The 16,732-nt window shown below is 42.7% G+C and overlaps 1 protein-coding gene across 1 annotated transcript in view; it reads left to right on the top strand.

The window, feature by feature from the left end:
• Positions 1-16,732, top strand: part of LOC135523985 (rhomboid-related protein 1-like) — a 64,207-nt gene that overhangs the window by 16,155 nt on the left and 31,320 nt on the right. The window contains exons 3-5 of the mRNA XM_064951057.1: positions 8,315-8,539; positions 10,165-10,313; positions 10,629-10,741. Of these exons, the coding sequence (XP_064807129.1) occupies positions 8,315-8,539; positions 10,165-10,313; positions 10,629-10,741 (487 nt within the window). The remainder of the gene's footprint in view (positions 1-8,314; positions 8,540-10,164; positions 10,314-10,628; positions 10,742-16,732) is intronic.

Here is a 16,732-nt window from a genome sequence, read left to right as displayed (position 1 = left end):
ACACCTTGGGGAAACGACAGAAAGTGTAGGCCCATTCCTGGCGCATTCACAGCCATATAAGGAGACATTGGAACACAGCGCATTCAAAATCTGGGGCATTTCCTGTATGAAATTTCATCTTGGTTTCGCCTGTAGCATTAGTTCTGTGGCACTCACAGACAATATCTTTGCAGTTTTGGAAATGGCAGAGTGTTTTCTTTCCAAAGCTGTCAATTATATGCATAGCCGAGCATCTTTTCGTGACAAAATATCTTGTTTAAAACGGGAACGTTTTTTTATCCAAAAATTAAAAGAGCGCCCCCTATATCGAAGAAGTTAAGCACTCTGGTTGGAAACGCAGTTCCATCACACTGACACGCTCTTCTGACCTCATTAGGGGTGTCGCTTAGTTAATGTGCAATGGACATGAAAAACCATTATCTTATTAGAAAACCAAAATCACATTAATATGTTAACAAAAATAGTTTAATCATTCTCCATATCATATAAACATCATATTGGATAGAAACTTGAAAGCTTGAATGTGTTTCCTTCCTAAGTTACAGTATTTTCATTATACTGTTTTTAATGACATCACAAAATGAAAAGCAATATGACAGGATTATTCTTTAGATCCCCACGGACCATTCTTAACATTCTTATCTTATACATATTGTTCCAAAGTTCAGTCTTTGGGCTGCAAAATGTCTCTGTAAAAAATACATTCCTTTCCCAATACTAAGGGGCAAAGGGAGAAATTCCCCTCCTGCCTAATTTACGACCAAGTGTCAAAACCGGCCCACCCTCCCTTCCCCTCTTCTGTGGGTAAGAGAGTCTGGTTGTTGTCAGCTATTTACCAAGCTGATCTGAGGCCTTTGATCCTCGACCATGAGAGTCATGACAATAATACATTTGCTAAAATGTTTTTAAAAAACTGTTTTAGCTCTATCATTATAGGATATTGTGTATAGCTTGATGATGGAATAAGGCTTTTAGAATAAGGCTGTAATGTAACAAAATTGGGGAAAAGTTGAGGGGTCTGAATAGTTTCTGAATGCACTGAGGCTCTTTTCGCCTGAGGGGCTGTGACTTTCATTCTGTTAGTCTGCTGAACAGGGATGTTAAACTTTCCTTTGCTTTATTGGTCTTCAGGCTCAATAAATGTATATAAATGTCTTGGAAGCGAACTGTTAGCCCACAGGTTCAGTAGTGTATGGCTGTGTGTATAAACATGTTTCAGGGGTTAGCATAGCTGATCAGTGGAAGGTGAATTGAGGCCACATGCAGCTGGTGTGCATGTGGCTTACTTACAAGCCCTTAACCAACAGTGCAGTTCAAGAAGAGTTAAGAAAATATTTACTAAATAAACTAGTTAAAAATAAATAAAAAGTAACACAATAACAACAATAACGAGGCTCTATGCAGGGGGTACCAGTACCGAGTCAGTGTGCGGGGGTACAGATTAGTTGAGGTAATTTGTACATGTAGGTAGGGGTGAAGTGACTATGCATAGATAATAAACAGCGAGGGGGGGTCAATGTAAATCATCCAGTGGCCATTTGATTAATTGTTCAACAGTCTTATGGCTTGGGGGTAGGAGCCTTTTGTTCCTAGCCTTGGCGCTCCAGTACTGCTTGCAGTGCAGTAGCAGAGAAAACAGTCTACGACTTGGGTGACTGGAGTGCACCTCTACTTGCACCTCCAAGCTTAGAGGTGGCTGGTTTTGTTTGGTGGCCATGAGGTCTGTAGTTTTTGAGTCATTGTTTGGGCATGCCTTTGGTATTTTTTCCTTTTTGTACAAATTTTTAATTTCGTCACCCACTGAGAAAATACTCATCCGCTTAGACTGGCTGAACAAGAAGTCATGAGAGAGAGCTGGCTGTCATGTATTGTGTTAAGTTAAATCAATCTGTCATTCCTCTCCTTCAGGTGGCAGTTTAAATTATGTTCCGAGAACATTCATCAGCTCCCAATCTGTAGGTAGGATCATTGTCAGGTGACTGTGATCATGAAAAACTCCTTGCCTTAGTCATTTTTCCTCCTTAATGGGAGAGATACAGCAATATGGATCCCATCTCTGCCACAATCTGACAATATGCTTCGTGTTGTAGTCATGACACAGAAATATATACAACGTTAGGAAAACTTTACTGAGCATGCTTCAGTTACCTACAGTAAGAATATTTCCGTTTCCTGTGTAACAGAAATATTGCTCCAGGGATTATCTGGGTTTCTGCTCCACTTGATGATGGATGAAGTTGACACCATAAGCCCAGAGAACCGTTTGCCACCTGTGATCTGACTGAAGCTCTCTTGGGGAATATTTGAGTGTCCCCAGCAAGGCCATTTTGGGATATTTAGTGACTCCAGTGTGGTCATTATATTGTTTAGAGGTGTCAATGGGGTCATCTGACCGTGTTTAGTGCCCACAGTCCATCTGTCTTCTGAGTGGAAGAGCAGGGTCTGACTTAAGGGAAAGACAAAAAAAGATGATAGATGCACCCCATCATCCCTGACACACACACACATACTGGCTGTTCGTCGTACACGCTCCACACATACAAACACACCCTCGCAACACACCACAAACCCAGGCAGGCACCATTTTTTTTTTGCTTGGATTGCTGGCTCCAAAGTGGTGCACTTTGCTTAAGTGTCCATAACCGAAGGTTTTTCCAGTTTAGGTCCTGAAGATAAAACCATGAAGGAGGGTTATGGCTATGGGCTTATGGGGAGATAAAGGTGGGCTCTCATTTTAAAAGGATTTTGCGAGAATAAGGGTGGGTGCAAACAGTGCCGAGATCCACAGTGATTTCATTTTTTCTTATCACTGTGTGTTTGCATTTATTTAATAGCTTAATAATGGATTATAAATTACCAGTAAATATGTAGTAAATGGCATGCTGATCCTGTTTAACAGTACTAAGTGATGGTGAGTCATTTACTATATGATAATTCAGGGGCATTCAGATTCCAACCTGGTTCTTCACAGTATGTGGTAGGGCTTGAAAACTATTACAGACTAGAAAGGGAACCCCAGCCGCGAGCTGCCCAGTGATGCGAGCCTACCAGACGAGCTAAATGCTTTTTATGCTCGCTTTAAGGCAAGCAACACTGAAGCATGCATGACAGCACCAGCTGAGCAAGACCTTCAATCATTCACACATTCACAAAACAGCAGGGCCAGATGGATTACCAGGATGTGTACTCAAAGCATGCGCGGACCAACTGGCAAGTGTCTTCACTGACATTTTCAACCTCTCCCTGATCAAGTCTGTAATACCTATATGTTTCAAACAGACCACCATAGTCCCTATGCCCAAGAAAGCGAAGGTAACCTTCCTAAATGAATTCCGCCCCGTAGCACTCACATCTGTAGCCATGAAGTGCTTTGAAAGGCTGGTCATGGCTCACATCAACACCATCATGCCAGAAACCCTAGACCCCCTCCAATTCGCATACTGCCCCAACAGATCCACAGATGACGCAATCTCAATCGCACCCGCACTTCACACTGCCCTTTCCCACCTGGTCAAAAGGAACACCTATGTGAGAATGCTGTTAATTGACTACAGCTCAGCGTTCAACACCATAGTGCTCATAAAGCTCATCACTATGCTAAGGACCCGGGGACTAAATACCTCCCTCTGCAACTGGATCCTGGACTTCCAGACTTGCTGGCCCCAGGTGGTAAGGGTAGGCAACAACACATCTGCCACGCTGATCCTCAACCCTGGGGCCACTCAGGGTTCCTGCTTAGTCCCCTCCTAACAATTGTTTTGACCCCCAAGCATTTGTCTTTACACTGCTGCTACTCGCTGTTTATTATCGATGTGCATAGTCACTTTACATATTACCTTGACTAACCTGTACCCCCGCACATTGACTCTGTACCAGTACCCCCTGTATGTAGCCTCATTATTGTTATGTTATTTTCTTGTATTACTTTTTGATTCTATTTTTTTTTTACTTTAGTTTATTTAGTAAATATTTTCTTAACTCTATTTCTTGAACTGCATTGTTAGTTAAGGGATTGTAATTGATCATTTCACGGTACGGTTTAGACCTGTTGTATTTGGTGCATGTGACAAATAAAATGTGATTTGATTTGGTAAATCATTTAGTAACATTAATTGAATGATTTATTAATTGAGCTAGCAATTGTTTAGCAGCAGGACTCTCTGACTCTATGCCTGGAGGGCTCTGTGTGTAAGAGAGCGAGGGCTGATGCTCTCCCAATCAGCTATTAAATAAATAAATGAGATTAGCTAAATTTATCAAACTTTGTTTGGAAACTATCATGACCAATTTTGGAAATGTAGTGGAATGGCTCGTCTGAATCATTTAGAATGACTTGATACCAAACTCGATACAAAACTCAATACCTCCTAATATACATCTATATAAGGAAAACTATGGAACTGTCACGCCCTGACCATAGAGAGCCTTTTATTCTTTATGTTGGTTAGGTCAGGGTGTGACTAGGGTGGGTTATCTAGGTTGTTTTATGTCTATGTTGGCCTGGTATGGTTCCCAATCAGAGGCAGCTGTTTATCGTTGTCTTTGATTGGGGATCATATTTCGGCAGCCATTTCCCCACTGGGTGTTTGTGGAATCTTGTTTTTGAGTTAGTGCATGTAGCACCTCTTATGTTATGGTTCATTGTTTGTTTCCTTTTGTTTTTTGTAATTTTCACAAAAATAAAGATGTGGAACTCAGAGCACGCTGCGCCTTGGTCCGTCTCTACACAATACCGTGTCAGGAACAAATATCATCTTTGTTATTATATATTCAAACTATATTCGATAAGTACAGTCGTGGCCAAAGGTGTTGAGAATGGCACAAATATTAATTTCCACAAAGTTTGCTGCTTCATTGTCTTTAGATATTTTTGTCAGATATTACTATGGAATACTGAAGTATAATTACAAGCATTTTATAAGTGTCAAAGGCTTTTATTGACAATTACATGAAGTTGATGCAAAGAGTCAATATTTGCAGTGTTGAGCATTCATTTTCAAGACCTCTACAATCCGCCCTGGCATGCTGTCAATTAACTTCTGGGCCACATCCTGACTGATGGCAGCCCATTCTTGCATAATCAATGCTTGGAATTTGTCAGAATTTGTGGGTTTTTGATGGGATTAATGTCTGGGGAGTTTCCTGGCCATGGACACAAAATATCGATGTTTGGTTCCCCGAGCCACTTAGTTATCATTTTACCTTATGGCAAGGTGCTCCATCATGCTGGAAAAGGTTTTGTTCGTCACCAAACTGTTCCTGGATGGTTGGAAGAAGTTGCTCTCGGAGGATGTGTTGGTACTATTCTTTATTCATGGCTGTGTTCTTAGGCAAAATTGTGAGTGAGCCCACTCCCTTGGCTGAGAAGCAACCCCACACATGAATGGTCTCAGGATGCTTTTCTGTTGACATGACACAGGACTGATGGTAACGCTCACCTTGTCTTCTCCGGACAAGCTTTTTTCTGGATGCCCCAAACAATCGGAAAGGGGATTCATCAAAACATTACTTTACCCCAGTCCTCAGCAGTCCAATCCCTGTACCTTTTGTGGAATATCAGTCTGTCCCTGATGTTTTTCCTGGAGAGAAGTGGCTTCTTTGCTGCCCTTCTTGACACCAGGCCCTCTTCCAAAAGTCTTCGCCTCACTGTGCGTGCAGATGCACTCACACCTGCCTGCTGCTAGTTCTGAGCAAGCTCTGTACTGGTGGTGCCCAGATCCCTCAGCTGAATCAAGTTTAGGAGACGGTCCTGGCACTTGCTGGACATTCTTGGGCACCCTGAAGCCTTCTTCACAACAATTGAACCGCTCTCCTTGAAGTTCTTGATGATCCGATAACTGGTTGATTTAGGTGCAATCTTACTGGCAGCAATATCCTTGCCTGTGAAGCCCTTTTTGTGCAAAGCAATGATGACAGCACGTGTTTCCTTGCAGGTAACCATGGTTGACAAAGGAAGAACAATGACTCCAAGCACCACCCTCCTTTTGAAGCTTCCAGTCTGTTATTCGAAGTCAATCATAATGACAGAGTGATCTCCAGCCTTGTCCTTGTCAACGCACTCACCTTTGTTAATGATAGAATCACTGACATGATGTCAGCTGGCCCTTTTGTGCCAGGGCTGAAATGCAGTGGAAATGTTTTTGGGGGATTCGGTCATTTGCATGGCAAAGAGTGACTTGGCAATTAATTGCAATTCATCTGATCTCTCTTCATGATGTTCTGGAGTATATGCAAATTGCCATCATTCGAACTGAGGCAGCAGACGTTGTGAAAATTACTATTTGTGTCATTCTCAACCTTTGGCCACGACTGTACACTATTGAGAAAACACCAGAACTAATTAAGTCATCATGAAGAACAGAGGCTGGAGCTGAGCTGAGACCAGTATGTACTGTAAGCCCACACTGTTCACAAGGAGGGGAGTGTGAGCATCCTGCTGTTCGAAATACACACAAACGGACACACACACACCGGATGTCAATTAGTCCATTCTGGTCTCCCTTAAAGGGAATTCTATCTTCAGCTCCATCCTTAGCCTTTAATGTCAATTATTGTCCCTGGCAGACATCATCTTGCTTCTTGTCAGGGGAATTTTAGCTGCGGACCTTGTTGATGCCAGAGTCTGAGGTTCTCCTGAGTACGGAGTAGTGATGCAATGGGATGTGATACTAGCACACCCTGCTAGAATGCTCCTGCTGTGTTTGTCAGGGCTCACCAGTCAAGTCGTCAGCTCTCGTATTAACATGCCTTATTGTCTGCCTCCCTGTCTCAAACTTCAAAGGCCACTTAATGCTCACTTTAGAAGTGGCAGTCCCACATGTCAGAGGAGAAGGCAAGGCAGAATGACAAGTGTGTCTAATTGGAAACGTCTCCCGGGAACGTTCAGGAGCACAAATCTCAGAGAGGGAGAAGAAACAAATCGCTAAGAGGAAAAGCAGTAGGTGTTTTCGGATAAAAAAAATGTTGGTTTAAACACTGGAAACGCAGGCATCGTTTAGAGAAGAAGGCTCACAGAGAAGAACATTTTTTATTTGTGTATACATCCCCCAACCTCCTTTTCTCCTATTCAGTCTCTTGAAGACATTGGTAAAGACAGGTGGAAACCATTCACCTCCGCAGTTGTGCTTCCCCGGAGCTAGTAGATCCACGAGGGCATATCATTTTCCTTTCCTTCCTTCCGAATGTGCGTTCCTCTCCCTCCTAAAGCATGTACACTATAATTGCATTTCCTGGGCCTGATCTACATGCTAAAATATGCGGTAGTGCAGCCACGGGAGGGCCGGCGGCCCCTCTCGTCTTCACGCTGCTTATCGGTGTGCCACAGGCCCACACTCGTTCATTGTTCAACCCTGGCATCATAATTACCTAATATGTGTCTCACGGCATCCCACTCGACTATACTTCACCACAATCCACTACCGCTCTACAGACTAACTATATATTTCTGTTATTCCTAAAAAATAAAATAAAAAGGTTAATAGCCTCAGACGACTAGGACTCATTTGTATGTGATTTCTTTGTTTCTATATTTATTTGTCTCCTTGTTTTGTTTCTTTCATTAGCACCATGTAGATATTACACCCGATATTACTTTCATTATTATGCTCCCCACAGTGTCCGGATGTAATGAGCCTGCACACAACAGCACCTAATGAAATATGGTTGGTTTGCTTGAGCGGCCTCCTTGGTGGGGTCTGTGGGCACTCTGACGACTGTTGCAGTATAAATAGATACAGTATGAATATGGCTTGACATATTGTCTATGTATCATCTTGGATTTAAGCATCATTCTCTCTATGGCATAGGCATGCACAGATCCATATACGCTGAGATGTGATGTTCTTATCTCCTTCCCTTGTAGGACCTTTCAGATGTATTGTCATCATATGAGAAAGTTCATTTTCTTCCAGATTCATTGTACAATCTGTCCCTTATCCTTGTCAGTTGTGGTTGCACCAGGGAGTTTCATCAAGACGTCCTACTAAAGCAGCAGACATCAGGGATTCCATGTATCAAGTCATGCTAGCCCTGCCTGTGCCGTTCCTGCTCACTAAGCAAACCTGGAGTCTCAATGATAACAGAAGGCTGTCACCGGTCTCCCCACCGCATTCCCCCCCCCCGCCCTCTGTTTTAAGTTGAGTGCAGTTGAAAAGTCAACTTCTAAAAGCTGTTGCAGGCATTTAGCATGCCAGTTCATCTATAAAGTGCTATATTTCTTCACTCTGTCAGTCAAAGGAATACTAACTTTGTTCTCGTTCTCTCTCTTTCTCCTTTCTTTTTCTATATGTCATCCATCTCCCGCCCTTCTCTTCAGATGAGCAGCAAGCGTTCCAGCAGTTTCCGACGGGCCATCGCCAATGGCCGCCGTACGCTGCAGCGAGAGATCCTATTGGATGAGACGGGCCTTGGTGTGTACAAGCGCTTTGTGCGCTACGTGGCCTATGAGATCCTGCCCTGCGAGACAGACCGGCGCTGGTACTTCCACCAGAACCGCCTTTGTCCCCCGCCCATATTCATGGCCATCATTACCATTGTCCAGGTGAGAAGGAAGAGAGAAAGAAGACCCTTCAGAACGATGTTTATGGCATAAAAAGTCTTTAGCTTTGTCATATGTGACCAACTATTTGGTAAACAATGGTTAAGGAGGTGCAATCGATGCCTGTCCTCGAAGGCGACACTGTATTGGCTTTCATGATTGAATTTCATGATTGAATGTAGAACTGGGAAACCAAGCCAGTGGACTAGTCTCTGGCCAAGTCATTGACATTATTGGAACAATTTAGTGAGAGGAAAGAAAATAACCACCAGACAGCTTTAGCCCCAGAGGCCTTGGCTTGAACAGGCAATGCTATAAAACCTGCTGCTCCTCAGCGAAGCAACAGCACTTTCTGTTCTAACTCACTGCCATTCTGAAGAAAGCGAATGAAGTGCTCTTACACTGAACTAAAATATAAATGCAACATGCAACAATTTCAAATATTTTTACTGAGTTACAGTTCATATTAGGAAATCAGTCAATTGAAATATACTTAACAAAAATATAAATGCAACATGTAAAGTCTTGGGCTCATGTTTCATGAACTGAAATAAAACATTTTCCAAAAGCAGAAAAAGCTTATTTCTCTCATTTTGTGCGCAAATTAGTTTACATCCCTGTTAGTGTGTATTTCTCATTTGCCAAGATAATCCATCCACTTGACAGGTGTGGCGTATCAAGAAACTGATAAAACAACATGATCATTACACAGGTGCACCTTGTGCTGGGGGGCAATAAAAGGCCACTCTAAAATGTGCAGTTTTGTCACAACACAATACCCCAGATGTCCCCAGTTTTGAGGGAGCGTGCAATTTGCATGCTGACTGCAGGAATATCCACCAGAGCTGTTGCCAGAGAATTTTATGATAATTTCTCTACCATAAGCCGCCTCCAACGTCATTGGACGTACTAACAAATTCTCTAAAACGACGTTGGAGGCGGTTTATGCCACACCTGTCAGGTGGATGATTAGGGCTCCCTAGTGGCGCAGGCTGTATCACATCCGGCGGTGATTGGGAGTCCCATAGGGTGGCGTACAACTGGTCCAGCATCGTAATTTGTTCCTAACTAACTTGCCTAGTTAAATAAAGGTTAAATTCAACAACAACAAAAATCTAAAATCTTGGCAAGGGAGAAATTCTCACTGACAGGGATCTAAACAAATTTGTGCACAAAATTTGAGAGAAATAAGCTTTTTTGCATATGGAACATTTCTGGAATCTTTTACTTCAGCTCATGAAACATGGGACCAACACTACGTTTATATCTAAATGCTTCACAATGGCGGTGAATGGTCTGAAATGACAATGAGGCTATGATAATTACTATTTCCTTTCATTACATTTCATGGAGATAATGATTTATGAAAGGAGCAAATGGAATCGGTCCAGCTCTGTGTCTCTCTGTATTTGCATCTCTTGTTGGTGCCAATGGAAGTCACCAACCGACGCAAGGCATACGGCGTTCGAAAAAAGACAACATTCATGGCATTTATTAGCAAAATCACAATATGTTTTGGCACTGCAATTTCTTGGCTCTCATAACAGAAATCTGTATTATATGATATCAATGAGTGTCTGAATGAAGAGACGTGGGTGTGAACCGGCGTGTGTCATCTCTCCCGTCAGATCATCGTGTTCATGTGTTATGGCATCATGCTGAATAAGTGGGTGCTGCAGACATACCAGCCAGACTTCATGAAGAGCCCCCTGGTGTACCACCCCAGACACCGCCACCAGGTCTGGCGCTTCTTCAGCTACATGTTCATGCACGTTGGGTAAGAGACCACCCCACCTGATTCACATACACACGTGCACCTACTGTATACACACACACACACACACACACACACACACACACACACACACACACACACACACACACACACACACACACACACTCAGTGTGAAGCAACATTAATTGATACTGGAAGGCATTGACCGATAATGCATTAGATAGGATTGACGGTGATAGATGACTACTGTAGTTAACATTGATGAAGTGTCTAGACTAAAGGAGCTGATTAAAATTATATGCATAATTAATCTGTTATTGAGACCAGAATCATCCTACTGTTCACTGCGTCTCTCAGGTTGGAGCAGCTGGGGTTCAACGCTCTGCTCCAGCTGATGATCGGAGTTCCCTTGGAGATGGTCCACGGCATCCTACGCATCAGTCTGCTGTACATGGCCGGTGTTGTGGCAGGTGAGTGTCAGTGTATTAGCAACGTTGGTTGATGTGATAGTATTGTTGTTAATTGTGTTAGTAACCCTGTATTTTAGTGCTGATTGTACTGTATCTTGGTGCTTTGGTGTTTTAGTATATGAATCTGTTGGTGTAGTAATATTTAAGTTCCTTGGTGTGTTAGTCTGTTCCACATGGCTGGTACGTTGGCCCTCTTAGAAATGTCCTTGTTTTTGAAAGAAAAGCACATTTTTGTCCATTTAAAATAACATAAAATTGATCAGAAATACAGTGTAGACATGGTTAATGTTGAAAAAGACTATTCTAGCTGGAAATGGCTGATTTCTTATGGAATACCTGCGTAGGTGTACAGAGACCCATTGTCAGCAACCATCCATCCTATGTCCAATGGCACATTGTGTTAGCTAATCCAAGTTTATCATTTTAAAAGGCTAAATGATCATTAACATTTTTTTTGCAATTGTTAGCACAGCTGAAAACTGTTGTTCTGATTAAACAAGCAATAAAACTGGCCTTCTTTAGACTAGTTGAGTATCTGGAGCATCAGAATTTGTGGGTTCGATTACAGGCTCAAAATGTCCAGAATCAAATAACTTTGTTCTGAAACTCGTCAGTCTATTCTTGTTCTGAGAAATTAAGTCTATTCCATGCGAGAAATTGCCAAGAAACTGAAGATCTCGTTCAACGCTGTGTACTACTCCCTTCACAGAACAGAGCAAACTGGCTCTAAGTAGAATAGAAAGCGGAGTGGGAGGCACCGATGCACAACTGATTAAGAGGACATGTACATTAGCGTGTCTATTTTGAGAAACAGACGCCTCACAAGTCCTCAACTGGCTTCATTAAATAGTACCCGCAAAATACCAGTCTCAACTTCAACCGTGAAGAGGCGACTCCGAGATGCCGGCCTTCTGACGCGTAAAACCCTTGTTTCCTAGTACTGTATCTCTTTTATGTCCACTCTGCATGATTTTGTTTTCTGGCGTTGTAAATCACTTTCTCTCTGACTTGTACTTGTATCAGAAGCTGAAGCCTAATTCCAATTGAGCGATATTCATTCATTTTGTACTGTTTTTCTATTGTCTACTAAAAACATTGATTATTTCACTACCCTTATTTCCCTCCTAGCATAAGATGGTGTAAATGTCGTTCAAATCCTCGTGCTCCCTGAAATTTACACACACCTGCACGTGATACTGCCCACACAAACACACACACACAGTACATGCTCATGCTTTTATTTATTTTTGTGATGATGACAGACCTGGGCCAGGTCGCAGTTATAAATGAGAACTTGTTCTTAACTTGCCTACCTGGTACAATAAAGGTGAAATAAAATAAATTTAACAAATAATCGGAGAAAGGCGGAAAAAGAAAAGTGAAGCAGAGGATTTTAGGCCTCCTCTCTTCGGGTATTAGCCTAAGTGCAGACAAAACTGAAGTAGGAGGAAAAGCAGAGGAAGATCTGTTTTCAAGCAGGTAGATCAGCGCCTGGGGAGCTTGGGGTCTACAGACACAGCCGGGGGTCAAACTCACAGGTTCAGGCAGGGTTTTAGGGCAGCTAATGATGAGGCACACGTAATAAAGGGAGTTATGAGAGACCGAGGATTCACGTCCAGGTGCAAGGTCAGTGGGGCCAAACGCCCTGGCTCTAGGCACAGTGGGAGAGTAATAAAGACCCGGATCCCCGAGCCCTCCTGCCTTCAGCTAACAGTTTTACATGAAAAGAACAGGCAGACATAAAACAGAGGAAAAGAGGGGGGACAAGTAAGTGAGCAAGTGGTGCTGACTCTTCCACTGGAGTTTTAGTGTGGCTCATTTAATGCCAAACGCCATATAGCAAGGTTTATAGCGTTATGCTGTTGGAATTAATTGTCTGTTTGAGTTAAGGCCGAGTAGCAACCTCCATTAACATATTGTGAGCAATCGTAACAATAAATTCTCTACTGTGCTTTATATGGTTTATTCCAAGTGTGTGTGTGTGTGTGTGTGTGTGTGTGTGTGTGTGTGTGTGTGTGTGTGTGTGTGTGTGTGTGTGTGTGTGTGTGTGTGTGTGTGTGTGTGTGTGTGTGTGTGTGTGTGTGTGTGTGTGTGTGTGAGTGAGGGGGGGGGTCTGTCCGAATGTATGTATGTATGTATTTGTAAAGTATGTATGTCTGCCCTTGTAAAGTTACTGCATAGCTCGGTGAGAACGACCGTGTCTGTTTCCCAGAAATCTCCTGTCTGATTGTTCGTGGACGACGTAAGCCTTGTGTTACCAGACTGATTACCGCTGTGCTAGACTTACCGTTGTTCTAGCAAAACAGAATGTAATCTTGCAAGACTTCTGGATGGTTGTACCAGGTTAATAAACATTTCCCAGGGAATAAGATGACTTGGGATAACTTTTTTATTTCTCTTCCCATTCTGTAGCCTTTGTCTATCTCATGTTAATATTCATGTTCTGTTCAATCATGTCAGGATTTATTTGTTCTTGTAAAACAGTAGAGCTCACCGGGTTTAGTTGTGCTTCGACATTACATCTCGAGTTAAAGGGATTAGATTATACACAGTAGACATCTCCGACCTATGCATAGTAGTTATTTTCTGGTTTTTGAGTAACTATACCATCAGTTCTTCGTGACATAATGTGGAGGATGAGGAATCCTAGCTAGGTCATGAGCTGCTCTGCGTGGTGCTGATTTTCAGTGTTCATGAATTCATTAATGTAATAGTCGGTTACTGGACATGACCTAGTATTTGCAAGTGTAGATATGCTTATACTTGCATTAGTGTGTGGGTGTTGACTGAAAAGCAGTTGATCCTGTAGGCTTATAGGGACCCTAGTCAGTTTCAGTCATTGTGTACTGCTACTGTATCCCACTGTAAACCCCCAAAACCTGTGAAGATATGTGAAAAAATCCATACTGTTGCTCCCATATCAAGACATTAATTCAAACAAGAATAAGAAATATGGATGGCTTTGCGCTGATGCTGATTCTCAATTCTAATAATGGTGTCAGTCCATCATTGAGATCTCTCTTAATGGGATCGATTCAGGAGCATTCAGTTGGTCATCAAGTTGTCAATGTGATAAAAAATAAAGCCTGTAAGAATGATTCAGACCTGAGACTGGGCTAAATCGATTTTTTGTTATCTCTGTTCCTCGGTTTTGGTGAAATGGCTATAATATTTTTTTTAATTGCCTTGTATTTTTTTTAATAAAAAATGATCACTTGTTTTGTAAGCCCAGGAGGTGTGAGTGTTTCACTGCAGTCCCAGTCAAGGGAATGCTGTAGGTAGGCAAGTCTTTTTACATTTGTCTCGGTTTCATCAGGTCGCGGAGACCCAATAAATCTGTATTAAGGAGTCCACATTGTATTTCTCTAATGGGAATTTTAAGACATGGGAATTTGATGCACCGTTATGTGAGATGGATTAGTTATACTTTGTATTTTAGATATTTTTATCTGAATAAAATGTTAGAGTCCTCTACCCTCTTTAATCTCTTCCCAGGAAGTTGATTTGAATGCGTGCCATCGTGAATATCTGGTATGGCTGTGATGGAGTAGAGGGGTCCGATCAGACAACAAGTTGACAGTTATTTTCCCTTCATGCTGTGCCATGTAGAACAACTTTGAGCCAGCCTATAGGGAAAGAGAGAATGAGAGCAGAGGAAAGTAGAAGGGGGGGTGTTAGAGGAGGACAGAAGAGGGTGCAGAGAACACAAGGCTAGATAAATCACCTCAGGTGCCAGGGAGAGGTGACTCTAACACCCTGACCCTAACTCAGGCTCTGACTCCTGGTGGAAGGATATTTATTATTCACTGTGGCCCTGAGGGAGGAAGAGAGAAAGATAGATAGAGAGTGAGAGATGGAGGAAACATGAACCACTCTTCTAGCTTATGTACTTGTCAATTTGGCTTTGCTTCAGCCAGTTGAGTCACTTGCTTCATTATACTTCTTGTTCTTTTGGTTCTTTGAATGCATTAATGGTGTTGTGTGGGCTCAGTTGTCACTAACACTACCCAGTACATTAGCAGTATAGCCTGTATGAACTGAGTTCTGTTTGAGTGCATGTAACCCTTTAATATTAGCCATGGAGCCCTGTATTGTGTATAGATCCTGGTGTTGCATAAAGCCCCTGCCTTGTGTGCGGTTCTATGGCTGTAAGCCCCTCTGATGTAGTCTCTTGGCGGTGGGGTAGTGTGATTGTGCATTGAGGAGGCAGGCAGGGTGACCTTGGCGCAGTGCAGCTGGCTCATTGGCTGCCGGTGTGATTATGGTAATCCCCCAGCCCTCCTCCATGGGGCCCTCCTCACCGTCAACCTCACCACACAATGTGGCACCATCCAGGCTCACTTCCTCTCCTAGCCTTTTTTCCCCTCATCAATCTACACACAATACCCCGTACTGACAAAACAAAAAGAGGTTTTTCAACATTTTTGCAAATGAATAAAAACATATCACCTATTCAGACCCTTTACTTAGTACTTTGTTGAAGCACCTTTGGTAGCGATTACAGCCTCGAGTCTTCTTGGGTATGACGGTACAAGCTTGGTACACCTGCAGATCCTCTCAAGCTCTGTCAGGTTGGATGGGGAGCTCTGGCGGGGCCACTCAAGGACATTCAGAGACCTGAAGCCACTCCTGCGTGGTCTTGGCTCTGTGCTTATGGTCGTTGTTCTGTTGGAAGGCCATCCTTCACTCCAGTCTGAGGTCCTGAGCACTCACTCTGAAGCAGGTTTTCATCAAGGATCTCTCTGTACTTTGCTCCGTTCATCTTTCCCTCGATCCTGACTAATCTCCCAGTCACTGCTGCTGAAAAACATCCCCACAGCATGATGTTGCCACCAGCATGCTTCACCGTAGGGATGGTGCCAGGTTTCCTCAAGACGTAACACTTGGCATTCAGGCCAAAGAGTTCAATCTTGGTTTCATCAGACCAGAGAATTTTGTTTCTTATGGTCTAAGAGTTCTTTAGGTACCTTTTGGCAAACTCCAAGTGGGCTGTCATGTGCCTTTTTACTGAGGAGTGGCTTCTATCTGGCCACTCTAACATAAAGGCCTGATTGATGGAGTTCTACAGAGATGGTTGTCCTTCTGGAAGGTTCTCACATCTCCACAGAGCTCTGTCAGAGTGACCATCAGGTTCTTGGTCGACTCCCTGACCAAGGCCCTTCTCACCCAATTGTTCAGTTTGACCGGGCAGCCAGCTCTGGGAATAGTCTTGGAGGTTCCAAACGTATTCCATTTAAGAATGATGGAGGCCACTGTGTTCTTGGGGACCTTCAATGCTGCAGAAATGTTTTGGTATCATTCCCCAGATCTGTGTCTTGACACAATCCATTCTCTGAGCTCTATGGACAATTACTTGACCCCATGGCTTGGGTTTTGCTCTGACATGCACTGTCAACTGTGAGACCTTATATAAACAGGTATGTGCCTTTCCAAATCATGACCAATCAATTGAATGTACCACAGGTGGACTCCAATCAAGTTGTAGAAACATCTCATGGATGATCAATGGTAACAGGATGCACCTGAGCTCAATTTTGAGTCGCATAGCAAAGTGTCTGAATACTTATGTAAATAAGGTATTTGTTTTAATTTTTATAAATTAGCAAACATTTCTAGAAACCTGTTTTCGCTTTGTAATGATGGTGTATTGTGTGTAGATTAATGAGGGAAACAAACAATTTAATACATTTTAGAATAAGGCTGTAACGTAACAAAATGTGGAAAAAGGGAAGGGGTCTGAATACTTTCTGAATGCACGGTATATTCTATTTCTGTGGGTTATCCTGTCCAGTCTAGTCCAGGTGCGTTCTGTTTGCTTTCTAGAGCACAGGAATGTATTTCATTAGTTAGTTTTTTTTAAACAATTAATAATTTTCTCCCAAGTGTCTTTTGTATCTGTTTGCTGAAAAGCTGTTGTGACTGAGGACGAGATCGGTCGTGACCAGAGTCTATTCGGACACATATCAGCAAACACTGGTATGCATTCGCACA

This window comes from Oncorhynchus masou, chromosome 31, assembly GCF_036934945.1.
Source record: "Oncorhynchus masou masou isolate Uvic2021 chromosome 31, UVic_Omas_1.1, whole genome shotgun sequence".
In the NCBI taxonomy this organism is placed as follows: domain Eukaryota; kingdom Metazoa; phylum Chordata; class Actinopteri; order Salmoniformes; family Salmonidae; genus Oncorhynchus; species Oncorhynchus masou.
The sequence above is the reverse complement of the archived record's forward strand: the minus strand, read 5'-3'. Positions and strand labels throughout refer to the sequence as shown.